The sequence below is a fragment of the Myxine glutinosa genome, chromosome 10 (assembly GCF_964187855.1).
Source record: "Myxine glutinosa chromosome 10, kmMyxGlut1.1, whole genome shotgun sequence".
Classification (NCBI taxonomy): domain Eukaryota; kingdom Metazoa; phylum Chordata; class Myxini; order Myxiniformes; family Myxinidae; genus Myxine; species Myxine glutinosa.
In genome coordinates, this window is record NC_136270.1 from 12093527 (window position 1) to 12119835 (window position 26309).

Below are 26309 nucleotides of genomic sequence, written 5' to 3' on the forward strand. Positions count from 1 at the left end.
TTCGAGTTTTCTTGGGTATGTCTGTACCAGCTTTGCACATCAGGATTTGGGGAGTTTCTCCAATTCTTCCTTGCAGATTTGCTCAAGCTCTGTCAAGTTGGATGGGGAGTGTCAGTGAACAGCATCTTCAAGTCTTTCCACAGATTCTCAATGGGATTCAAGTGTGGGGCTTGGCTGGGCCACTCAAGGACTTTCACATTCTTGTTCTGAAGCCATTCCAGTGTTGCTTTGGCTGTATGCTTGGGGTCATTGTCCTGTTGGAACGTAAATCTTTACTGCTGTCTATGGTCTTTTGCACTCTGAAGCAGGTTCTCCTAAAGGATTTTCCTGTACTTTGCTCCATTCATTGTTCCCTCTATCCTTACAAGTCTTCCCAGTCCCTGTGCTGAAAAGCATCCCCGTAGCATGATGCTGCCACCACCATGCTTCCTGGTAGGAATCGTGTTAGATGGCTGATGAGTTGTGCGCTCGGTTTCCTCTCGATGTAGCGCTTTGATTTCAGGCCAAAGAGTTCAATTTTCGTCTCATCAGACTACAGATTATTTTACCTCATGGTCTCATAGTCTTTCACGTGCCTTTTTGCAAACTCCAGGCGTGCTGTCATGTGCCTTTTTCTCAGGAGTGGCTTCCATTTGGCCAATCTCCCATGCCGAGATATGTGAAGTGTTGCAGAGACTCTTATCCTTCCGGCAAGTTCTCTCATCTCAGCCAAGGAACTCTGTAGTTCTGCAATAATGGTTATTCGGTTCTTGGTCACTTTCCTGACCAATGTTCTTCTTCCTCGGCTACTCAGTTTGGTCGGATGGCCAACTCTAGGAAGAGTCTAGGCAGTTCCATATTCTTTCCATTTCCTAATATTGGAGCTCACTGTGCTGTTGGGAACTTCTAACACGACTGTAGAGATTGTTTGATACACTTCCCCAGATCTACGCCACCTCACAATGCAGCGCACGTATGATGGGCCGAATGGCCTGCTGTACCAAAGTTCCTTGTAACTAACAACGACCAAACAGCAATATAATAACTGCAAGCTATCTTCCATAAATGTTTATCATCAATGTGTATTGGAGTACTTGTACTTCCATTCATTATTTGCATTAAATGTATTATTAGTTCAAATAATGTTCAAACACAGGACAGGGGGAAATAAAACTGAGAAAAATAATACATTTAGAAAAAGTCAATGTATATCTCCCAAAGTTATATCTCCCATTATTCTACATTTTCCCTCACATGGGAAGATATAAATCAAATTTTAAGGTGTCCTTCATGAAGAGTAGCCGACTTATCACTGACTTCCTGGCCAAATTCCAAATTTCTTATTTTACCTACAGGGGGCACTTCTTTTTCTTTTTTTGTATACTTAGTCAAGGCTCGTATTAGAGCTAACACCATATAATAAAGTGAGCGGGAGACAAGAAGTGGGAGAGAGAGGGAAGCAAAACAACAGTAGGGAACAGGGACAACAAGATGGACACTACAGTGGATTTTGGGAAATAAAACAGGAAATTTGAAAGAGGTGGGTTTCGGTGAAAATTTGATGAAAGAAGCTCAACCAGAAGGTAAACCAGAAAGCAACTCAAAAATCAAGCAGACAAATTAAAGAAACAGAAGCGATTTATAAAAGAAAACTCAACCTTTCACACTGAGCAGCAAACAAGCTAATATGGTCTATTTGTACTCACTGTGACTTTGCCCTTTGACATTTTGACCTAATTCTTAATTAGTTTTCTCCATATCTTACTCTAATGGAGCAAACGTATATGGTTATGTATGTATGCATATTTGTGACCAAAACGACTTCTTCTTCAAATACATATAAAACGAAAAAAACGGTCCGTGAAAAAGCCGTGTGACTATATATCTATTAATTACGTACTGCTTGAATGTCAGTTGCATCCTGTCTATTAGTTACGTACTGTTGGAATATACCTTTCGACCCTTTAGAATGCTGAGACCCTTAGACCTTAGAAGAATCTTTAAATCGCCCAAGACTCTAAAGACCACCAAGACCCCTAAAGACCCAAAAGACATGTAAAGACTCTGAAGACCCTTAAATACCCAAAAAGACCCTTAAAGATCTGAAAGACCCTTAAAGACACTGAATACCCAAACTACCCTTAAAGACCCAGAGGACCCAAAAACCCTTAAAGACCATGAAGACCCAAAAGACCCAGAGGACTCAAAATACCCTGAAGACTCAAAAGACACTTAAAGAAACAGAGGACCAATATTACAAAGAAATCTGTCCAAGAAAATGTTCAGTTAAGTAATTATCCTCAGTTGAAACAAGCTGCCCATGCCTCTGTAGCGATGTGTGGTGAGGCGAATGTAACGAACTGATCCTCATGACAAAGGATTGCTGAAAATGTGACGATAAAAGCTCAAATGGTTTTTAAAAAAACAAAAAAAAAACTTCTGACATAGGGACACAAACACGCACACACACACACATGCACGCGCTGATGGAGGTGGATACTTTGAGACCTGGTAGATCTCTGTTCCATCTCCTGAGGCCAACCCACGTATGGGGAGAGCAGGCAAAACAACCTCCATCCACACACACACACATGAAGGTGGATACATCGAGACCTGGGAGGGCTCCGTTCCAAATGCTGAAACGCGCATATGGAGATAACAACCAACGACACACATATACATAAGGCGATTGCAAAACCCCATCTCCAGCTACGTGGGTAGACTGCGTGGTAAATTCACTGTGTGTTTTTTTTTCAACCAGACGTTGTTCACTGTGTGTTAAATTCCAGAACAGTTTCCTTGGCATGAGGGAGGAAATAAAAATACATTCCAAAAAAGGAAATTGCATGTAAAAATGTAGCTGCTAATTTATCAAACACATGTTTGTCAGACTTGGTTAAGTCACAGTTCTATGAACCAATTTAAAGCTTTTAACGATGGAGATTTGCAGTTCTGGGTGTATAAATGAAAGTTCTGGTGTCTGTCCATTAACTACGTTAAATGAAAAGATTGTAAGAACGTCCTGCACACATGAACCAGACATTGAAGACATGCAGGGACAAATTGCATTCCTTTCTTTAATACAAGCTGTGCCTACCTGAGATGTTTCACTGATGGATTTAATCAAAAGACATCACTTTGCACTTCACAAAACTGGCGAGTTCATAGAACACGATACCCCACGCATACTTGAGAAAAAGGACATGGGAAGGGTCTTTTCAACTATTTATTTGCGTTTCTAAGCACGATCTATATTTCCTATGAGCTGCAGTTTTGTCTGAATCTCGATATTCCCCAACGCTGAAAGCACGAGCGGCAAATTTGAGTTGTCGAGATGGCGGAACATGGTGTAATATTTTGTCCAAGTACTGCTAAACTGGAGATTTTTGGAAGTGGCAAGAAGGTGATTTGTGTTCTGCAGTATTGAAGCATATAATTCAGTTGAAATAAAATAAAGATTTTAAAGGTTGTACACAAAAAAAGGAAAGCAAGCTTTCAGAAGTTTACAGCCGTTGATGAACCATCTTCTTTTACACCACCATATTTAACGCTTTAAATTAGTTCAACGTGCCGTTGTTTGTGTCCTTTATGACATCGCTAAAAACAGTATGTTTCCTGTTTTTTTTTTTTTGTTTTTTTTTTGTATACAAGATCGAGGCTCGTGAAAGAGCTACCATTAATCACACAAAAGTCAAACCGACACATAAAACACAAAAAATAAGGGGAGCAGTAGACAAGTTGGGGAGAAAGAGGGAAGGACACAAACACAACATTTGAGAGCAGGGACATCGGGAGAAATGTGGGAGGGGGAGGGCTTGGGGGGAGGTGGGAGAGGTATAAAACACATGAACACTGCAAGGACTTCCAGGAAAGAAGTTGGAATTTCAAAATAAAGTGTATCTGGGGTGAATTAGCAGGGGGTAGAAGAGATCAAGGTTTTGGATAGGGGAAGATAAGAGATGGTGGTGAACAGCTGTTTTAAAGACCTGGAGGGAGGAGTGGGATTGAAGGGAGTGGGGGAGTTTGTTCCAAAGGCGGGAGAAAAGGGGAATGAAAGGGTGAAGGTGAGCAGAGAGCCTAGATTTTGGCAGTTTAACCATTAGTCAGGTTCACTATGTCAATAAATTATATTTCGTTCAAAATCATGGTAGATTAGCAAACCTATACATTTTTGGAAAGGTTATAGCATAAGGAAACTAAAAATCAATGTTTACATTTGGAGAGATACCTGTATGGCGGCCATTTTGGATTTTCAAAATGGCCACTGTAAAATACATATTTTGTTCTATTTCTGCCTCTAATTACCCTAAAAACTTTTTTAAATATACTAAACCTATATTTTCAGGGACAAGGAATCCAATGAAAGTATCAAATTAGTGCTATGGGGAATGGTAAGACACGAATCAAAGGTTTTGAATTGCAAAATACTGTCTTTATATTCACGATAAGTTGCATAATCAAATACATGTTATCATTTTGTACAGGCAGTTAATAACATCAAAATGTGTCACAATAATTCATATCACCAAACATACACAGGCAGTCAGCAAAATCATATATACACATGCAGTCAGTATAACTTCACATCTACACAGGCAGTCAATGACAAAATATACACAGGCAGTCAATGGCATCAAACATACACGATTACAGAATATGCCATTTAGAGTTCGTCACCACTGTCCTGTGTGTCGTATCCGACAATATAGTCCGCATCGTTTTCACAGTCCGTTCCACACAAGCAAAGGCCGGTCAAATTGATTGGCAAATCGAATTGGTCGAATGGTCGATCGAATCGAATTCGATGAATCGAATCGAATCGAATCGATCGAATTGGTCGAATGGTCGAATGGTCGATCGAAGCGATTGGTCGAATGGTCGAATGGTCGAATTGGTCGAATGGAATTGGTCGATTGGTCGAATTGGTCGAATTGGTCGAATCGAATTGGTCGGAATTGGCAAATGTAAACATTGATTTTCAGATTTTCCATGTAATAACGTTTCCAAAAATGTATAGGTTTGCTAATCTACCATGATTTTGAACGAAAAAACATAGTGAACCTGACTCCTATTTAAAAAGGTGATTTTCTGTCATCACTAGCGTTGGACTGTATGTCATTTTTTTGCAGGTAACCACACCCATTTAGGTGTGATTGACCCTCAGGAAATTGTGTTGCTGCGGCCGGTGTCGCGAAATAAATCCGCCCCTGTATAAACTCTCTCCCCCCCCCCCCCCCCTCCCGGCGAATCTGTACCGGTACAAACTCGCCCCTCGGCGGATACGTTACTCGCCCTCATCAGAATAGAATCGCCCCCCATTCTCGTTTGCGGATATATAAATATACATATGGAAATATTGGTTTACAAGAGGGGACGTGATAAAAGTACTACTAATATTGTTTGAGGAATTGATTGAGTGCGGACTTACACATTTTCTCAATCTTTTTAAGACATACTTGAACTCTTGATATAGTAATTATTGATAGATTTTTATTGGTTTATTTTTATTTTGGTTATGGTTTTATGGTTTTTATGGTTTATGGTTATTTTATGGTTATTTTTTATGGTTATTTATGGTTATTTAATGGTTATTTTTGGTTATTTTATGTTATTTTATGTTATTTTTGGTTATTTTTATTTATTTTTATGGTTATTATGGTTTTATTTTGATTGGTTTACACCAATATTCAATTGCTCTAGTTGTAGATTAATTGTAAAAGAACTCTTCCACAATCACCAAGAGCCATACAATTATTACGCTTTTTTCAAGTTTGAATATCTGCTGAAACATGTACATATATATTATGAGGGGGCGATTTTGTCATGGGGGAGAGTCTATTTCGTGGCAGGGGCGCGAATATATTTCGAGGGGCGAATCTATTTCGAGGGGGGCGAATCTGTACCGGTACAGAATCGCCGGGGGGCGAATCTATTTCGAGGGGGGCGAATCTGTACCGGTACAGAATCGCCGGGGGGCGGATCTGTTTCGGGGGCGGATCTGTTTCGTGACACCGGCCCCCACTAAGCTGAATGACAGGCTTAGTTTCGAGTAGTCATGGACCTTACCACTACAACCAATTTTGAGTTAGACTGTCTCAACAGAAGAAGAAGAAGAAGAAGAAGAAGAAGAGGAAGAGGAATTCCAATCAGGCTATCTTGAGCAGGTCAGTTTCGTAGCTCAGCGATGATGTCCAAACGCTTAACGAGTGGAATTCCTTTATCGGTTGATCAGTTTTTTCTTTGTATATTTTTTGGAGGATTTGTGCTTCAACAAACCTATGGCGTGTCGGTGCCATCCCTACAGAGGAGGTCTGGCGACTTCCTGATATTTCAAGTGGTGATTACTACATCCTTCCTGCTCTGTGCTTGTTTGTGATAAATACTGTACTGGGCTACGCACTGAGGACACAGGCAGCATTAAGGGGATAATTGTGAGGAGGACTGTTTATTAACAATCGTTCTGGATGATTACCTACCACATGTCCAGGGAAGTGGAGTAGTCTGTAGAACCCAAAAGAACATCTGGCGGCCGGTACCACAAGGTAACAACTTCATTTGAATACGTGTGGCTCGGTACAGACTTGGATCTTGCTAGGCCTGCATCACACAAGAGAAATTTGGTTGGTATTCACTGCAAAGAAATGACATGCTGATCAGGACTTTATCTCCCCCTCCCCCTTTATCTGGCACCCCCTTGATGAGATAAGAAAATCAAATGTTGTATATATGGCAGGAAAGGTTATTAACAAGGTTATGATGATTGCCATTTGGCCTCAGTGAACTGTCTGTTAACTCATACAAGCATGGATACTGGATAGTCAGACAACTTATTCTCCCACAACATATTTCATGCTAATTGTAAAGGAAAGTTTATAATAGCCTATAGCATCATAACAATTTGAGACCGGTCCTTAAAATTAAACATCTTCCAAAGCAGACATGAAAAGAGTGACACATTTTCAGATAAAAACTCATGGGCATGCAGGATGGCACACTACCCAAAAAAAAATTCTCAGCAACAATTTTTTTTAAATGCATGGCCTATGCTCATGGAAGAGCTAGGACACAGAACATATCAGGACACAACATAAAGGGATCAGCAGGAGAAAGTTGAAATGCCAACAGCAGGACGAAGAGAGAAGGTAGACGGAGACGGACAAACAAGGGAAGTAGGTAACTATGAGGGGTAGGAGAGAACGCAAGGGGTGGACAAGATTGATGCATAAGAAAAATGTCTGGGCGGGTTAGGGTGGTTTATGGGGTGTAGAAAAGATCATGGATTTGAATGGGGATTAACCTGACATGGTGGTGAATAGCTGTCTTGAAACCCTGGAGGGAAGAATGAGATTGAAGAGAGTGTTGAGGTGGGAGAAGAGAAGAATAACTTAGTGGAGGTGAGCAGTGGATCTGGATTTCGGTAGTTTCACAAGGAGGGGGTTGTTGGTAGACTGATTGCGTCCTGCAGATACTTGGGGGGACAGAGCACGGAGAGGGTAGAGGGTGCAAGACCAGAAATGAGGCGGAAAAAGACAGAGACCACCGACCTGTCGGCGATGGCGAAGTGACAGGCCCATAGACTTAGCTTCAATACGAGAGAGATTCCAATGATCTTGAAAGCCTTGGTTTCCATGGCATGAAACTGAGCAAAATGTGAAGCAGGAGTGCCAGCCTAGAGGGGAGAGCATATTGTAAACCCCAATTTATACCTGCCACGACAGTGTTCAGCAGGTCATTGTCCCCCCTCCATCCCTTTGTATTTTTCAGTTTTAAATGGGCTTTGTCACCCTCGTCAGGGGAGAGGTTATTGCATTTGAATCTGTTTGTTTGTTTGTTTGTTCGTTTGTTTGTTTGTCCACACAGAATAAATATGATTTTCTCTGCAACCGTTGATCCGATTGACAGGAAATTTTCACCATAGGTGCACCTCCACCTATATAATGTTTTAATAAAAATTCTGACGTCATATGTCACGTGGTATGGGCGCCATCTTGGAAAACCGAAAAACTTTGCACCTCTATATCTCCGAAAGCGCTGCATTGAAAAGATTGAGACATGGCTCATTGTAAAGAACTCTCCATGGGGAATAAAATATGTTAATAATGATGTCATAGGTGCCTCCATTATGATATAATAAATTGCCAAGTACAAAACTTCATCCGATCAAGATGAAATTTGTTGAGCGTCCTCGAGGGATAAATTGGTGCAGAAAAAAGATGACGTCATCGGTCACGTGGTGCGGCCGCCATCTTGGAAAAACCTGAAAACTTTGCACCTCTATCTCTGAAAGCACTGCATATAAAAAATTGAGACATGGCTCATTGTAAAAAAAAAAACTCTCCTTGCGGAATAAAATATGTTAATGATGATGTCATAGGTGCCTCCATTATGATATAATAAATCGACAAGTACAAAACTTCATCCGATCAAGATGAAATTTGTTGAGCGTCCTCTCGGGATAAATTGGTGGAGAAAAAAAAATGAGGTAATCGGTCACATGGTTCGGCCGCCATATTTGTTTTTACACAAAAGCCTTAAAAACCACTAAAACACGTCCTGGCAAGGCTCTGCAATCTCTGACTGCTCTTTCTTGTTTCTCATTTGTTTATCTGAATAACAACCTTTTTTTCTGAGGGCTGAGGACTGGAATGGGAGGGGGGGGGGCTGAGGAGTCTCCCACCACTAGAGGTCCTTGCCGGAGAGTCGCCGGGCTCTTCGCCCCTCCCCCCCGCCCCCACCCCATTCCCACTGAGTTTAGCCAGGCTGGCCGAAGACCCACCTCATGGCACATCTGTCGGGGAATCGTAACTTGCTTCTCCCCATCCAATCCAGGTGGGGGTGCCTCGGTCAGTTCAACCAGGCTATTTATTTTATCCTCCCTGTATCTTCTAACCCTCTTCTCCCTCTGGTGTCCAACTGTCCCTTGAGATTATCTGTCTTTAAGGATAGGGTAGATTAGCCCGACAATGTTTATCGTTATACACACAATTTATTTTCCGATTGAGTCGTCCTTTTCTTCTTCATTTTCTCTGTAACAGTTGTTGCATTTTGAGAGTCTATGATAATATCATAGAGTCTAAGATAATAGATACCACAAGCATGAAAAGGGAATTAGGAGATATCCCATGGTGTAAACTTTTACATTAACCCGTCATGCCTGCACATCACTTCGCTGACGTGTTGAATCAAAATACAGCATGTTATACTTCGCAAACATATTTAATTTTTCTAACTGTGAGTTTCAATGATGATGTAAAATGAAGTGAAACACGTGAAAAAATGATCTTTTATAACACGAAGTTGTTCTTGCTGCTATCGTTGTGACTGTGGTTGTTGTTGTTGCTTCGCCCCGAACAGTTCTGCTTGAGCAGACCTCGGCACAGAGATAGCCAACCGATGTCCTGGGAATGACTCAGAGATTCCTCACATTGAAGATGGCGTACTCTTGCCTTCATAAAGCCAGGGCCACGAGAGAGAGAAATAAGGAAAGGAGACAGAGACAAGAGGAAGTGGGCCGGTCCATCGTGCTCCGACTAGGACAGCGCTGCCCTGACGAATCCAGGCAGCAAGGAAGAGTGGGGAAGATTTGGCCATGACTTGTGTTGGGGGATATAACCACCATGAAGAAGCATCCCTGATAGTTGCTGCGACAGTGGTTATTGGTGTTTGTCCTTGTACAATTATATATTTATCCATTGCTTCAATAAGCACAGTAGTGTATTACTATGTATAATTTTGTGTGCTCCTTCCATGTTCGTCATTTTATTTCTAAAGGGTTTCTACTGTCAAATAATAATAATAACTAGCCGAAACCCATGGAACATCCACGGAAGGGAGGATGTGGTGTATGGATAGAGTGTACCATTATGGATGGCATAGGGGATTTGCTTGTCCAAGTAAGAGTTAGGAAGAAAGATGAGAATGAAGAGTGCATATATGAACAACGATCGCCGACACCGGCACAAATGCATGCTCTGGATTGTCCACTCAGTGGACGGCTTGCTTTCGCCTTCGCCTGTCCAATCAGCGGACGGCTTGCTTCGCCTTCACCCAGCAGACGCCAATACGATGGCGTTGTAAGATGGCGTCGTATCGGCAGTTAATCGGATGCTTTTGGGCCCCAACGTCGGCTAATTCAGATTTTTCGAGTATGGCTGTACGTGATAAACAAAGAGCGCAGTTCGTAGATCGTAAATCCATTAGTGCCGTGGGCATCGGGTCACTGGGTGCGGCGTAAAAGGGATAACAAAGTCGAGTCCTTACGCTATTATTATATAGATAATAATAATAATAATAATAATAATAATAATGTCACCATTGGAACCTGCATTAAAGCTCTGGGTTCTGCTCCTTCCATTCTGGAAAAACAATCTTTTAAAACAGGCATCTTTATGTTTAAAAGAACACGTATTTTTGTTCAAAGTAAAGCTAGTGTTTTCCAAACAAGAAAACTGATTATTATCTTTCCAATGGTACCATTCTTATTATTCTACAACAGCAGGTACCCTTTAGAATAAAGCATGATGGACGGATGGACGCCTCTCCTTTTAGTAATACATTACACAAGCATAAGGAGACAATGGACAAATTAACATGGCATGCAGAATGTGAACTTAGGACCTCAGCAACACAAGAATAATAATATGCAATTGGGGCAGCATTTTAGTCTAAAATTCTGCAACTTGAATCAAGTTGCATGCACTACTGTTAAAAATCGTGAAATCTGAAGCTTTATTTTGCTTGTGTTCCTAACAGACACAACACTAAAGAAAACAGGTCATGTCACAATGACAACCAGGTTAGTACGATGCAAAACTTGCCAAAGTCGGCGAGCTTTAGCTGCCCGTTGTCTCCAATGAGCAGGTTCTGAGGTTTCAAGTCTCGGTGCAAAATTCGCTGTGCATGGATGAAGGCCAAACCTCTGAGCAACTGGAACAAAAAAAGCTGTGGGAACATATGGGGTGGGAGTGGGGGAGGGGGGCAGATGATTCAAAAGAGAGTTAGCAAATGTTATCAAGAGAACAAACGTAGCCCAATGTAAAGCCCAGGTTTAAATAACACCATACACATCTGGAAATCATTTTCAAATTCCACGAAAATCTATGGGTTGGTTCATGTTTAAATAACAAGACCAAAACTGTGCCGGCACTAGATTCAGGAAAAAAAACCCTTGCCATTGCAACATGACTGTTGTTAAGGAAAATGGTCCACATTACCTTGTTACAAGCTTACTGCGTTTCGATTTATGAGGCATATAAATGTAAAACAACAATTTACTTATGGCAAGAAACATGGTACGTGAGCACACCTATGGTTCTGCGCATTTATATTGAAGTAAACAAGCTATTGTAGAATAACTTTGTTGGAGACGTATCTTTTTCATTGCAAAATGATGTCCCCAATAATCAGTTGGCTATAAACTGTACCAAGGGACGTTCTCTTCTATCGTTGAATAAGTGCTTTCATGAAATGTTTTTTTATATATTTTTTTATTGTACACTGAATCGAGGCTCGTGAAAGAGCTAACATTTACTTCACAAACGAATCAACCAGACAAACAAAATATATAAAAAGAGGGAGCGGAAGACAAGATGGGGAGAGAAGGGGAAGCACACAAACACAACATTTGAGAGCAGGAAGATGTGTGGAAGGGAGAGGGCTTGGGGGGGGGAGGCGTGGGAAAGGGGGTGGGGGGGGGGGGGGGGGAGGGAGAAGTATAAAACACAAGGACACCAAGGACTTCCAGGACAGAAGTTGGTATTTCAAAAAAGTGGAATTGGGGTGAAATTAGCGGGGGTCGAAAAGATTAAGGTTTTGGATGGGGAAAGATAAGAGATGGTGGTGAACAGCTGTTTTAAAGACCTGGAGGGTGGAGTGGGATTGAAGAGAGTGAGGGAGTTTGTTCCAGAGGCGGGAGAAAAGAGGAATGAAGGAGTGAAGGTGAGCAGAGAGTCTTGATTTTGGCAGTTTGACCATAAGAGGGTTGCAGGCAGATCTTGTGCGACCTGTAGGAATATTTGCGGGACAGAGCACAGAGAGTGCTGGGGGAGCAAGGCCGGAGAGGAGTCGGTAGAAGACAGAAAGACCACCAACCTGCCTGCGGTGAGTGAGTGAGAGGCCCTTGGAGTTAGCTTCATCACGGGAGATTTCAATGATTCTGAATGCTTTGGTTTCAACAGCGTAAAGGCTCTTCTGGCTAAATAGTTGCATAGGCTCCCGTATTAGGCATGAGGTTAGCAAACCTATAGCCCCCTATTTCTCAGCAGGATTGTACTGCAACCGATCCCGGGAAAGGAATTGAATTCTCAATTTTAAGGACTGGTCCACCCTGGAGAGAGACATTGACCCAAAACACACAGCCAAAGCAACCAAGGAGTTCATCAGGGGGAAAAAAAGTGGAAGGTTTTAGACTGGCCAAGTCAATCTCCTGATTATAATCTAATGAGCATGCATTTCACTTGCTGAAGAGGAGACTAAAGTGAGAAACCTCCCAAAACAAACAACAACTGAAAATGGCAGCAGTAAAGGCTTGGCAAAGAATTTCAAAGGAAGATACCAAGAGTTTGGTGATGTCGATGGGTCGCAGGATCGATGTAGTTATTACATGCAAGGGATATGCAACCAAATAATAACTATTATACTACTTTAATTGACAACAAGTTAATCTATTCCAATACTGATGCTTACCTAAAATGGGAGGACTGAACATAAAAAGTGTTATTGTTCTACAATGGTAAAACATATATGCATAGAAGTACCAATAAATAAAAGCTGACCTTTTGTACTCTTTCTTGCCTCATATTCATCTTTTGATTTAAAATCCAAATTGCTTGAGTATATAGCAATAATAACAAATTTGACTTCACTGTTCCAATACTTATTGAGGGCATTGTATATCCGGCCTTTGTATTGCAATTTAAATTGATATAGCTAACATCACCTTCTTCAACCATTCTCACTGACAACTATCAGGGACGCCTCTTTGTGGTGGTTGCATTGGGGGACCAAATCTTCCCCATTCTTCCCTGCTGCCCGTATTTGTCAGGGCAGCGCAGACACGAGTGCCGATTGGTCCCACGGAGAGGCCCTTTTTTGATTGTAGATCAAATACACGGAATTCGGAACGGATTATATATATTTGATCTTTCAACTCAAACCGACACGGAATTCAAGTGGCCACGAAGCGGTCTCTCTCTTTCTTTCTCTTCTATCCCTCTCGTCTCCTCTCTCTCTCTCCTCTCTCTCTCTCTCTCCCTCCCTCCCTCTCCCCCTCCCTCTCTCCCCTCCCCCTCCCTCTCACCCCCTCCCTCTCTCCCCCTCCCTCTCACCCCTCCCTCTCTCCCCCTCCCTCTCCCTCTCTCCCCCTCCCTCTCTCCCCCTCCCCCTCCCTCTCTCCCCCTCCCCCTCCCTCTCCCTCTCTCCCCCTCCCTCTTTCCCCCTCCCCCTCCCTCTCTCCCCCTCCCTCTCTCACCCTCCCTCTCTCCCCCTCCCTCTCCCTCTCTCTCATCCTCTCTTTTCCTCTTTATCTCCGCCTCTCTCTAACTCTGTCGTGGCCCTGACTTCATGAAGGCAGGGGTACACCATCCTAGATGTGGGGGGGTCTCTGGGTCACTCCTGGGATATCAATCGGCTGTCTTCATGCCGCTAGCTTGTTATAGAGAAATGTCAGAGGCTATACAACAACAATCATCCTTACTGCTAATATCTGTAAATGGCACGAGCAAAAATCAATTCCGCTTCACTACGATCAAAGGTCAGTGTTGGATCCTGTGGTTTAAACCACCGCTTAAAATGAGTGAAATGAAACATTTTGAAAATTTCGAATTATCCTCACTCAGACTTCAACAGCGTAATGCAGACATATTGTTAAGTTGTTTCAACTTTCTTTTATATAAAAAGATGAGCATTTGTAAAACTGACTACCACCTGGTAGCACTACGATACACATTTGCATAGAGAGAATTGGGGACTTCCCTCCACACTTAACCCCCTCCCCCAGATAGAAACCATACTTTGGGTACACTTTGGCAACATGCAAAATTCGGTTGGATTTGGATCAGTAGTATTTTAGTTTTGAAGCATATACAAATAAACAAATATAAAAACAAACAAACATTCTATTTCACATTTATAGTACATACTGTATGTGTGTGTGTGTGTGTGTGTGTGTGTGTGTGTGTGTGTGTGTGTGTGTGTTTTTGTGTGTGTGTGTGTGTGTATGTATATATATATTGTTGCGGATCTCTAACGTCGGCCTCCCCCTTATCAAGGGGGGATTAGTCCCCTTGTCTGTTATCTAGCCGACGCGATCCCAGGGCTATCATGTTCCTTCCAGTCGGTGTTAAATAGGGTTGTTAAGCCGAATTAGTCTTATTACCTAAGTACTAACACTGGCCGTGAAGCAAGGAAATAACCACACCCGAACCACAGCGTTAGTGGACACGCCGAGCGAAAGCGAGCCGCGATTCGGGCCGTTAACGGGAACTAACCCGATTGGAGCGGTTCTTAATCGTGCCACGCTTACCCAATGGAGAAATCACGAAGACGGTCGAATCAGGAAAGACAGGAAGAACAGATTGGTTTATTAACTATTTACACAGGAAGAAGAGGAAGAGAAAGAGCAATGTACAGTGAAGAGGAAGAAGCAGATACACAGGGCAGCCTTATACAGTCTTATACTTATCCCTGGACACGGGCCCGTTCGCACTCAGACTCACTCACACAGGGTTGTAGATGGTCGGGTTGAGGGTCCACCGATGGCGTCCACAGCTCGCTCCGGTCCCCGACTCGTACCACGAAGCCGATGGTGATGGTAGATGGTGGGCGAGATCGCTGCGTGTCGGTAGCGCGGATCGGACAGTTATACTGGTGGGAAGGTAGGCTGGCGATTGTACTGCGTACGTAATAGTTGTACCGGCGCCTTTATACGCGCTCCCGGTATCACTTGGTACAATGCGCCACTTCCACAATGGTGTTACCAAAGCGCCTTTCCACAAAAGTCCTCACAAAAGTCCTTTGACACTCCTCTCCTCCTAACTCAGCTCACAAAACTTGACAAGCGCCTCTCCCTTATCATCACTCGTTCAACGGAGGACCCCGGCTCATAACTTGTCACTGCGAACTCAAGAGCGCCTCTCCCATCATAACTCGAGTCTCAACTCTGTTCAAGCGTCTCTCCCTCCTCATAACCGAGGTGGGGGCCTCACGCAACGGGTTTTATTGCCACGCCCAGCGAACCCTCTGGAATCTCTAGCCACACCCTGTCAGGCGATGTCACCTCAGCCCTGATTGGTTGATGAGGTCTTACCGGCTCCACCCTTGATGGCTGCCTGACATGGCCACACCCCCACCCTTGTGCTCTGCCCCCTTTTCGGGCCTTACCTCGTGGCATTTGGGCTGGTTCGAGCGAAAGCCCAAGGGCAGCGAACGCTACCGGCCCAACGCATAACAAACTGCGAGGGGCAATGAGGTGCAGACTGGATAGTGCTCAATGGAGTCGATTGGAGGGAGGGTGCAAACTGAACGGGGCCTACTCTTATTTGTTTTACACAACGCAGATGCAACTATTGGAAATTGCCTTATCCTAAACATATACTATGAAATAACTAACGTTCTAAGGTGACCTACGTGTTGCATGTGACCTAACTATGGAGTGCAACCTTTAACCTTTAATGATGTTACCTGTGTGGGTTCTCAAAACCGCAACACTATATATATACATACACACATGTATGTTCGTGAGCATACGTTTTTATGTATGTTCCATGCAGAAGCATTTTAGATATTAAAAAACCCAGTCGATGGAGATTTAAGGACTGAAAAGGACATGTCCAGGAAAAACTTGGTAACGTGAGGCAACACAGACCTGGATGAATTGCAGAATACAACAAGGTCCAGAAGCAAGACAAACTTTCCAACCATTTTATATCCAGATTGCATGAATTATCTTCTGTTTACAAAAAGGATTTTCACCCTGGAGATGTGACAGCATGGAAAAGTTGGATGCCTACAACTACTTGAAGCCTGAGTGGATCTGTGATGTGGCTGTTCTTGTGGCTATCACGTTGTACGAGCAAAGGTAGGCCCATAATACATCAATGACACGGACTCGTGCTGGCAGAGCAGACAAGCATGATGTTATATACTATATATTAACATCATGTTTCTCTGGTCTGACATCTTCAATACTCTCGGATGTTTATCTGGCTCCAAAGCTTCATCTTCTTTCGTCAATTCCAAGAAAGAAAGCAACTAAACAAATAATGCTGGCAGACCGGATACCCAGCTTAACGGCCATCCGTGAGTCCAGACTAGATAGCTTAGAGGCGAGTGTGCATACCTCTTGCCCATCATACCAGCCCTTACCACATCGTACTAAATAATTAAAAATAAACTTCTATTTTTCTTAAAATACATAGTTTTATCGAAAACAGTGATATTTTTATGAAATGTATGTGTGTGTGTGTGTGTGTGTGTGTGTGTTTGTGTGTGTGTGTGTGTGTGTGTATGTGTATGTGTGTGTGTTTGTGTGTGTGTGTGTGTATGTGTGTGTGTGTGTGTGTGTGTGTGTGTGGGTGTGTGTGTGTGTGTGTGTGTATGTGTGTTTGTGTGTGTGTGTGTGTGTATGTGTATGTGTGTGTTTGTGTGTGTGTATTGTTACGGAGTCCTCTACAATCTCCTGGTCTCGGTAACCTCCGAACCCCGAGAGGAACCCCGGCAGAAAAATATATTACCCTGTGTTGCAAATCAATAGTAAAACCACACCAATGATTATAAATGAACAAACTTGTATTATAAATCACACACAGGTAATATGGTACAGCAAATGGCCATTAAGGGTGCACTCGATATATATCTTATATAAAGTCAAGTGACTCACTGCTCTGCCAGCAAATGATCGGACACTCCTCAATGTCTCTATGACGAAATCCGGTCGAAGCCCGAATCTCGCTCTCCAGTCGATATCCGAAGCGTGTACAGTGGGCAAGGGTGCTCTTCCCACCAAACTGTACAACGGCGCCCTCCAGAGGCACACCTTCACCACTCCCTCAGCAAACCGCAACGTAATTGGAGACGAAGCGGTTGCACCCACTCATCCCCGACAGACGGTAGGATGTTGGGGGTGACGATGACACGAAGCAAACGTTCACCGGTGTCCGAAGCACGGGGTTCAAAATGGCTGACGGCTCTGGCTTGAGCCGATGCGACGAGGCAAGGATTCATCGGAATCTTAGCGCCCCAAATCTGTCTTCGCAGATTTCTCCACTCCAGCGAATATTCTTATCGCCGGATGTCCCTTCCAGGAACTCAAAATCCCCTCGTGGCTGTCGGTAAACCTGGCTCATTACGGAGCGCTGACGTCACCGTCTTCTCCGACTTTGCGCGCGCTGCTTCTTCTTCTTCACCTTCTCGTCTTTCCGGTTCGGTGTCCTGTATCATTTAAAGTTAGCCTTTTTAACTTTAAATAACCGTTCCTGAATAATAAGCCTTTTGAAGATAAATATAGTACATAATATCAGAACTACATCAAGTGGGTGAAAACCACAATAACGGAAGTCACGAATCCGTAACACTTCCCCCCCTCAAGAAAGAAAGTTTGAACACAGCGAAAACTTTCTTTGCATGCAAACTTTAACAAAAAAACAAAAGTAAATTCACAATCCAAATTATCAATTCCCATGGGCAACAATTATCAACATCTCAAAAATAAAGCAACAAAATTTCACACAACCCACAGAGATTTCCAAAGTTAATTCACTCTGGACAAAGCATCAGCAACGACATTGTCCCTGCCCTTTACGTGCTCAATTTCCAAGTTGGACTCCTGCAAAACCAAACTCCATCTCATCACCCTCTGATTTTTACTTTCAGTTTCTTGTGAATGAAGGTTAAGGGGTGGTGATCCAAAATCCAAAGGCCAGCCAATCTATAGCACTTTTCCCGGGAGGCCGAGCTGAAGGCCAGGTTCCATGGTGGTTGGGTGGTGAGGCCTGGAAGTATTCCCTACATGGACGCCTTTAGGAACGTGGAGTTCATGGTTAGTCCGTGCCGGAACGTTTACTACATGGACGCCTTTAGGAACGTGGCATTCACGGTTAATCCGTGCAGGAAAGTTCACTACATGGACGCCTTTATGAACGTGGCGTTCACGGTTAATCCATGTAGGAATTTTTGCTCGGCTGCTCCGCAGCATTCAGTGCTTCAACTCTTTCTAACTTTCGTAATAATTCTGGTTGGACCGCTTGTCCCTGTGGTCATGGGAATAGCGGTCTCCTTCTCGGCCGCTACCCTGATAATCATTCTTTCGGGAGATGCCGTAACTCTGGGAGCCTCCATAGTAATATCGGCTGCGGCCACCACCAAAACTACCGCCACGTTGTCCTCTTCTGTAGACCCCTCGACGCCTACGAAATGCCTTCCCTACTGTTATGGTCCGACCCTCCAACTTCTTGCTATTCAGATCCTTTTCTGCATCTCTGGCGTCCTTTGAGTTTTCAAACGTGACAAAGCCAAACCCTCTTGACTTTTGTGTCTCACTGTATTTTATCATAGTGTAGCAGCATAGCAAACCTGTTGTGCATTTTGTGATACAAGCACCAAATTTGGCACAAATGTACATTAATATGTTGCGAACATTTTCAGATATTGGGCCACTTGAAATTCCGTAATTTTTTTTTTCAAATTTTTTCAAATTTCGTAATTTCAAATTTTTCGGGTGACACCGTCACAATTTCGGTCTTCGAGGCCGGCCGATATAGTGGGGCGGCTTAGCCCAAATATTCAAAAGAATTGTGCATTTTGTGATACAAGCACCAAATTTGGCACAAATGTACATTAATATGTTGCGAACATTGTGTGGTCAGCAATGAAGACGAGAGTCTGAATTACATGTATGCAAAAGACCTTGTGAACCAGTGAAGCAAATACATGGGTAAGCATGAATTAAATCTAGGGCATGATATAATTTCCATGATGTTTACCTCTACACTCAATGGTGGAAGGAGGTAATGTTTTGATCCCAGCTTGTCTGTATGTCTGTTTGTCTGTTAGTCCACAAAATTCCAGACAAAGCTTGTAGTAGTGGTAGTTGTAGTGGTAGTGGTGATAACAGAAATTGTTATATAGAACTGAACTTATATTATTATTATATGCAGAAAATAACTTCATTTCTATATGCCCTGCAGTGGACAGGTTAATTGGTTTATGCACTGAAGGGGTCACCCTGGTGTGCACTGCTGTGTTCTGCCTCACTGAGTTGTTCAGGTATGATGTACTCAGCACAAGCTTCCGGTCGGCCCGGAGGTGGGGGTGCGGGGCCTGTCACGGAACGTCAAAACAAACGGCCTGCCGGGGCCGCCCAAAGGTCGGGCGTGAGGGGCGCGTCCACTAATGGAACGCCTCTCGCTTCCCAGATCGAGGGCCACGTGGTCAGGAGAACCTCGTCCCTTCCGGTCACACTTTGCCTATCGGCCGGCCTCGAAGACCGAAATTGTGACGGTGTCACCCGAAAAATTTGAAATTACGAAATTTGAAAAAATTTGAAAAAAAAAATTACGGAATTTCAAGTGGCCCAATATCTGAAAATGTTCGCAACATATTAATGTACATTTGTGCCAAATTTGGTGCTTGTATCACAAAATGCACAATTCTTTTGAATATTTGGGCTAAGCCGCCCCACTATCAGCACTACTTCCAAAAGCGGTCCATATTTGCTGAAGGCAGACTCCAGAACATCTTCCTTTGTTTTGAAGTTCAGTCCACCTACAAATAACTTGTTACCTTTGTCGCCATCCCTAACTGATGTGGTGTTATTTTCCCTACTGGGCTTTTTAACAACCATCGGGTTACCATAAACTTGACCACCGGCCAAATCATTCCCGATAACAACAGATACTCCCTCTACAGGAAGAATGGCTTGTAAACCTAAGGTGACCGGTCCTGACACCACATCGGACTCCAAATGGATGGCATGAAGTGGAGCTCTAACACAGCCACCAATCCCCTGTAAACGAACACTATCACCAGTTGCCGTCTCCTCTGACAATGGCAAGATGCCTTGAAGCATTAAAGATTGATGTGCTCCGGTGTCCCTCAATACCCTAACAGGTCTCCGGTTAGTTGAGGCTCCATCCAGTGACACAAACCCCTCTGAAATAAATGGTTGGTAACCCTTTTGAGGGCGACCACTCACATTTGCCATTGCATTCGGAGTGGTACTAGTCGAACTCCGCTCCCGATTTTCCTTTCCCAGAGCATAACAGTGGGACATCAAGTGTCCAGGTTTATGGCAAAAAGCGCAAGTAGGCCCGGAGGAGAACCTCGTGGTTTGCCTTGAGCCCCCCGGAGGATAAGTCGGCCTAGGAACTGTTGTCTTCTGATTTCTAGAAATCGTGGTATCAGAATTGTCCTCATAATCATCTCGAGGCCGCCCCCCTGAATCTTCGTTCCCCACACCAGATGTATCATAACTCTCCGTGCGAACTCTAGGCGGGAAGTTTGGTTTATGGAACCTCATCCTGTGTGTTAAGGCATAGTCATCTGCCATGGTTGCCGCCTCATACAACTTTGGTACTTTCCTTTCCTCCAAATGTACTTTAATATCCTCATGGACACACTGTTGGAATTCCTCCACCAGGATCAATTGTCGCAATAGTTCGAAGTCTTTCCCGACTTCTTTTGAATCACACTACCGATCAAACATGGTGTCCTTCATTCGGGCAAACTCCACATGGGTCTCATTCTCCCTCTTCCTTGCGTTCCGGAATTTTTGCCGGTAAGCTTCAGGGACCAATTCATAGGCCTTGAGAATGGTTTTCTTCACTATCTCATAATCTGCACATTGCTCAATCGGTAAAGCCAAATAAATATCTTGAGCTTTACCCACCAGAACACTTTGCACTAATATGGTCCAGGACTCCTCCGGCCATTTTAGCATTTGAGCCACTTTCTCAAAGTGTAAAAAAAACTTGGTTACCTCCTTTTCATTGAAGGGTGGAACCAGCCTCACATGTCTGCCAACATCCCAGGTGTTTTGACTAGTTGTCGAACCAGTCGGCATGGGTTGTACCTCTCCCCGTTCTCTCATGAACTCCAGCTCCTTGACTTTAATTTCCTGCTGACGCGCCAATTCACGGTCCTTTAACTCCCTTTCGGCTCTTCTCTCCTCTGCTTCGAGTTCTCTTGCAGCTCTCCTTTCCTCTGCTTTTTTGTCTTCTAACCTTTCCTGGAGTTCTCTTTCCACTCTCCTTTCCTCTGTTTTTTTCTCTTCTAACCTTTCCTGGAGTTCTCTTTCTACTCTCCTTTCCTCTGTTTTTTTCTCTTCTAACCTTTCCTGGAGTTCTCTTTCTACTCTCCTTTCCTCTGTTTTTTTCTCTTCTAACCTTTCCTGGAGTTCTCTTTCCTGTACTTTTAACCTTTCCTGGAGTTCTCTTTCCTGTACTTTTAACCTTTCCTGGAGTTCTCTTTCCACTCTCCTTTCCTCTGTTTTTTTCTCTTCTAACCTTTCCTGGCTCTTCAATTGCATCTCCGTTTTTGGAGCTCCACACTTTCTTGTTCTTCTGGTAACAAATCCAAGGCTCCCTCAACCTCCTCAATCCAAGGCTCCCTATGGTTCCTTGTTCCACCATAGATTCTATCACCGCTGTCTGCATCTCTGTTTTCTTCATTTTAGCTCGGACCTCCAAGCTAAAATGTTTGCCCAATATCAAAAGTTCTGATTTTAGTAATGCTCGGAACTGTGTCTCACTAGGGGTCGCTGTAGACTTCTCTGCGTCAAACTCCATGGTGACTATCCGTTAACACCTGTTAACCTTCACACAATAAATCCCCCCCCCCCCCCCCCCCACAAAAAAAAAATGTTTTTTGAAAAATGTGGGAATGTTGAAAAATTTCAAAAATTGGAAAATTTGGGAATGCTAGGGAATTCTATCCCGGACGATATTTAAGGAATTTTATATCCCGGACAAAGACCCAATTTCGAGCCCACGAGTTTCAATTGGACGAGAACGCAATTTCTGTTACGGAGTCCTCTACAATCTCCTGGTCTCGGTAACCTCCGAACCCCGAGAGGAACCCCGGCAGAAAAATATATTACCCTGTGTTGCAAATCAATAGTAAAACCACACCAATGATTTTAAATGAACAAACTTGTATTATAAATCACACACAGGTAATATGGTACAGCAAATGGCCATTAAGAGTGCACTCTATATATATCTTATATAAAGTCAAGTGACTCACTGCTCTGCCAGCAAATGATCGGACACTCCTCAATGTCTCTATGATGAAATCCGGTCGAAGCCCAAATCTCGCTTTCCAGTCGATATCCAAAGCGTGTACAGTGGGCAAGGGTGCTCTTCCCGCCAAACTGTACAACGGCGCCCTCCAGAGGCGCACCTTCACCGCTCCCTCAGCAAACCGCAACGTAATTGGAGACGAAGCGGTCGCACCCACTCATCCCTGACAGACGGTAGGATGTTGGGGGTGACAATGACACGAAGCAAACGTTCACCGGTGTCCGAAGCACGGGGTTCAAAATGGCTGATGGCTCTGGCTTGAGCCGATGCGACGAGGCAAGGATTCGTCGGAATCTTAGCACCCCAAATCTGTCTTCGCAGATTTCTCCACTCCAGCGAATATTCTTATCGCCGGATGTCCCTTCCAGGAACTCAAAATCCCCTCGCGGCTGTCGGTAAACCTGGCTCGTTACGGAGCGCTGACGTCACCGTCTTCTCTGACTTTGTGCGTGCTGCTTCTTCTTCTTCACCTTCTCGTCTTTCCGGTTCGGTGTCCTGTATCATTTAAAGTTAGCCTTTTTAACTTTAAATAACCGTTCCTGAATAATAAGCCATTTGAAGATAAATATAGTACATAATATCAGAACTACGTCAAGTGGGTGAAAACCACAATAACGGAAGTCACGAATCCGTAACAGTATGTGTGTGTGTGTGTGTGTTTGTGTGTGTGTGTGTGTGTGTGTGTGTGTGTGTGTGTGTGTGTGTCTTTTATATCATGGTAAAATGTGCGTATTTCATTTGTCACTCAGTTTGGGGACTCAAATGGTTATACAGTGTCATTGTAAAACTTGATGTGACCGTAGATAAGATCTAGCGATGACGTCATGGCCGACACATTTTTGAAGGCTCCGGTACCTCAAAATTTGGCACTCTGGAAATAAATAACCAATTAGCTTTCACTTAATCAATTACCCCAGGTGGCATGCTTTTTTCTGCTCACCTTCACGTTATGTGGATTGAGGCCTCCTGGATGACTCTCCATATAGCGACAGAGGTCTGTTTGCTGAAGAGATAAACAACAGCACATTGGAAATGACAATTAGTTATCGATTACATGTCATATAGTGCTGCAGCAATTGGCAAAAAATTATAAACTAAAATAGGAACTGAGACAAAAACTAATGGGTGAAAAGCGTATAAGTGAAAACGGGGGGTTTTTAAACCACTTTTAAAAAGCACATCTCAGTCTGCTTTAGAGATACACTACCGGTCAAAAGTTTTAGAACACCTCAATTTTTCCAGTTTTTATTGAAATTTACGCAGTTTAAGGTCTCAAAGTTCTCTGAAATTAAGCATAGAACAAATAAACAATTGGAGATAAAAAATAAATCATAGAATCATTTTGTTTAACAAAATTTAATTTAAATTTTTGACTCAGCAAAGTAGCCACCTTTTGCAGATGTAATTGCCGAACACACTCGAGCCATTCTTTCCACAATGGAAATAAAATATTGTTCAGGAAGTTCTTCCCAACACTGTTGCAGAAGTTCCCACAAATGTGTTGCACTTGTAGGTTGCTTTCCTTTCACCCTTCTATCCAGTTCATCCCAAACCAGCTCGATGGGGTTTATGTCTGGAGACTGTGCTGGCCATTCCATGATTTGAAGCCTACCGTCTTGTTCTTTTCCTCAAAGGTAGTTTTGACATAGCCTGGAGGTGTGTTGAGGGTCATTGTCTTGCTGTAGGATGAACCCCTGACCAACTAGGCGTATACCAGAGGGTATTGCATGGCGCAGCAAAATGCAGTGGTAGCCCTTTTGGTTCAGGGTGCCAGTCACTCTGTGCAAGTCGCCGACTCTGGATCCAGCAAAAGAGCCCCAGACCATCACGCTTCCTCCTCCATGTTTGGCAGTTGGTGTCACACACTGAGGAACCATCCTTTCTCCTACTGGACGACATACAACCATGCGTGATGAACCAAAAATTTCAAATTTTGATTCACCGGTCCATAAAACCTTCTTCCAGTCTTCAGTAGACCACTGGCGGTGCTTCATGGCCCCGGCAAACCTCTTTCTATTATTTTGCCATCTTAGCAATGGTTTTCTTACTGCCACTCGACCTGTCAAACCTGCAGATCGAAGTCTTCTCTTCACAGTTGAAACTGAGACTTGCTTACTTCGACCAGTGTTAAGCTGTGCTTGAAGCTGTTGTCCTATGAGCCGCCTATCACGCAAGCTGTTGACTCTCAGAAACTTGTCTTCTGATTCTATTGTGACTTTGGGTCTGCCAGACCTCTTCCTGTCAGAGTTTCCTCCAGTTTCCAATATGCTACTTCCTGCAGTGCAATATTGTCCAAATAATTGCTTCAGAGGGTGTAATAACAGCCTGTTCCAATACTGCTTTTATACAGACAGGGGGTTTGTAATCAAATAATCAGCAGAGGTTGGGACACCTGTAGGAATTGTTTGCATTAATTTTCAAGGCTTAATTTACTTACATTGCTGCAGAACAGCTATAAGTTGTTAACCCATTACTTGTTCCCTGAAGAAGGCCTTTTTTTTTTTTTACAATATAACTGTGCAATTTACATTATTTTCCCGTTTTTGCAAACCTAAACTTCTTTTGTAACCTCTGGCAGTTTACTGCTTACCTTTGTACCATTTAAGATTATTCACTGGACATTAAACTGTGCAAATTTAAATAAAAACTGGAAAGATTGAGGTGTTCTAAAACTTTTGACCGGTAGTGTACCTGTTGAGATACCAACCATATGAACCCCACAAGAATATTCTCCCCTAAAATCATTTGTTACGTTTATGGGGTGTAGGTGAAAGCATACTGTAGAGGAGGTAGAACTGTATAGAAAGTAGCATGGACTGTGGACGCGTAGGAGAAATCTCGATGTACAGTAAGTAGGGAAACTGTAGCTTAAGATTGTTTATGTGTTTTTCACATGGGGGGTGTAGACATGCTAATTAGCTCTAGGGATTAAGGATAATTTTCCCCAGTGCGTGCTTAACATCTGTAATCTTTCCCCTTGCGTTTTGCTGCCACGGCGGCCATGGAAACCACCATTAAATTACAATTACCACGCCGGCAGAAAGCCAAGCAGCAGCCGGTCAGACTAAACCCTGCCCCCATGGACCTAAGAAGAAAAAGGCCCGCCCACGGGGGGTGGAGAATCGGGATGTGGGGGGAGGTGGATAAAGAGCCATCAGGTCACACCCCAAGGGACGTGATTGGACCGTGGACATAGGCAGAGCATGAGGCGATTTTGAAGGAGTTTCACGATTGGCTCTCAGGAGTGAAGAGGAGAAGTGCGCGATCTTTTTGCTCGAACAAGACGCTCGCCATGTTGTTCTGTTGGCGTCGTGGAGTTTGTGCGCTGTGGAGGAGAGCGATTGGGGAGAGGGTCGACTGCAGCTCTTTTCTTTGGTGAGCTGGAGGCCACGCTGAATATCCATCCCTAAGTGGTGGAGGAACCTAAAAAGAAAACGTCTTGACTTCTCACCTCACGTTCGTGGCACCGTAGAGCGCGGCGCTGTCACCATCTTGTGCCAGATTCCCACCGGAGGGACATCAAACGCTGAGCCCCAGCTGCCAACCTCGCAGAAGGACCCATTTGGGACGCAGAGCTAAGTGCTGGCACTAAAAAGGACATTTTATTTTACCTTTCCCCCTGTGTGTTTTTGTAACTGATTGGAGACGTCTCAAAACTTAGAATTTAGTTTACCTCAGTAGGAATTTCAATTAGTTTACCTCAACCTTTATTTTGTCCTGATTTATTTTCAATAAATTATTTGTTTGTTGAATTTGTTGTCTTGTTTGCATGTTTTGTGGGTTCGGGAATAAACCCGTGTATTTTTTTCGTTCAGATAAACCCCTCACATTTCTTCCTTCCCACGCGTGTGTAAATTAACCGCCATATATTCGGCTGGTCGACTCAGGAGTTAAAGCAGTTCGGCTATCCGTCATCAGGCGGTCTTAATCGCCAGTGACACGACAGTATTAACACATTAAATTTTTGAACGACTAAAAGACTTTAGTGAAATGAGGGAGTAAGAATGAGGGGAAATAGGATAATTACAACATGATGAT

At 43.5% G+C, this 26309-nt stretch overlaps 1 protein-coding gene across 2 annotated transcripts in view; it reads right to left on the bottom strand.

Annotated features, from left to right (window-relative positions):
• Positions 1-26309, bottom strand: part of CDK14 (cyclin dependent kinase 14) — a 298871-nt gene that overhangs the window by 232696 nt on the left and 39866 nt on the right. For both annotated transcript variants that reach the window (XM_078785339.1, XM_078785338.1), the window contains exons 6-8: positions 23212-23274; positions 10797-10920; positions 6456-6576 (exon numbers count right to left, since the gene is read on the bottom strand). In XM_078785339.1, coding sequence (XP_078641465.1) covers positions 6456-6576; positions 10797-10920; positions 23212-23274 — 308 coding nt within the window. The remainder of the gene's footprint in view (positions 1-6455; positions 6577-10796; positions 10921-23211; positions 23275-26309) is intronic.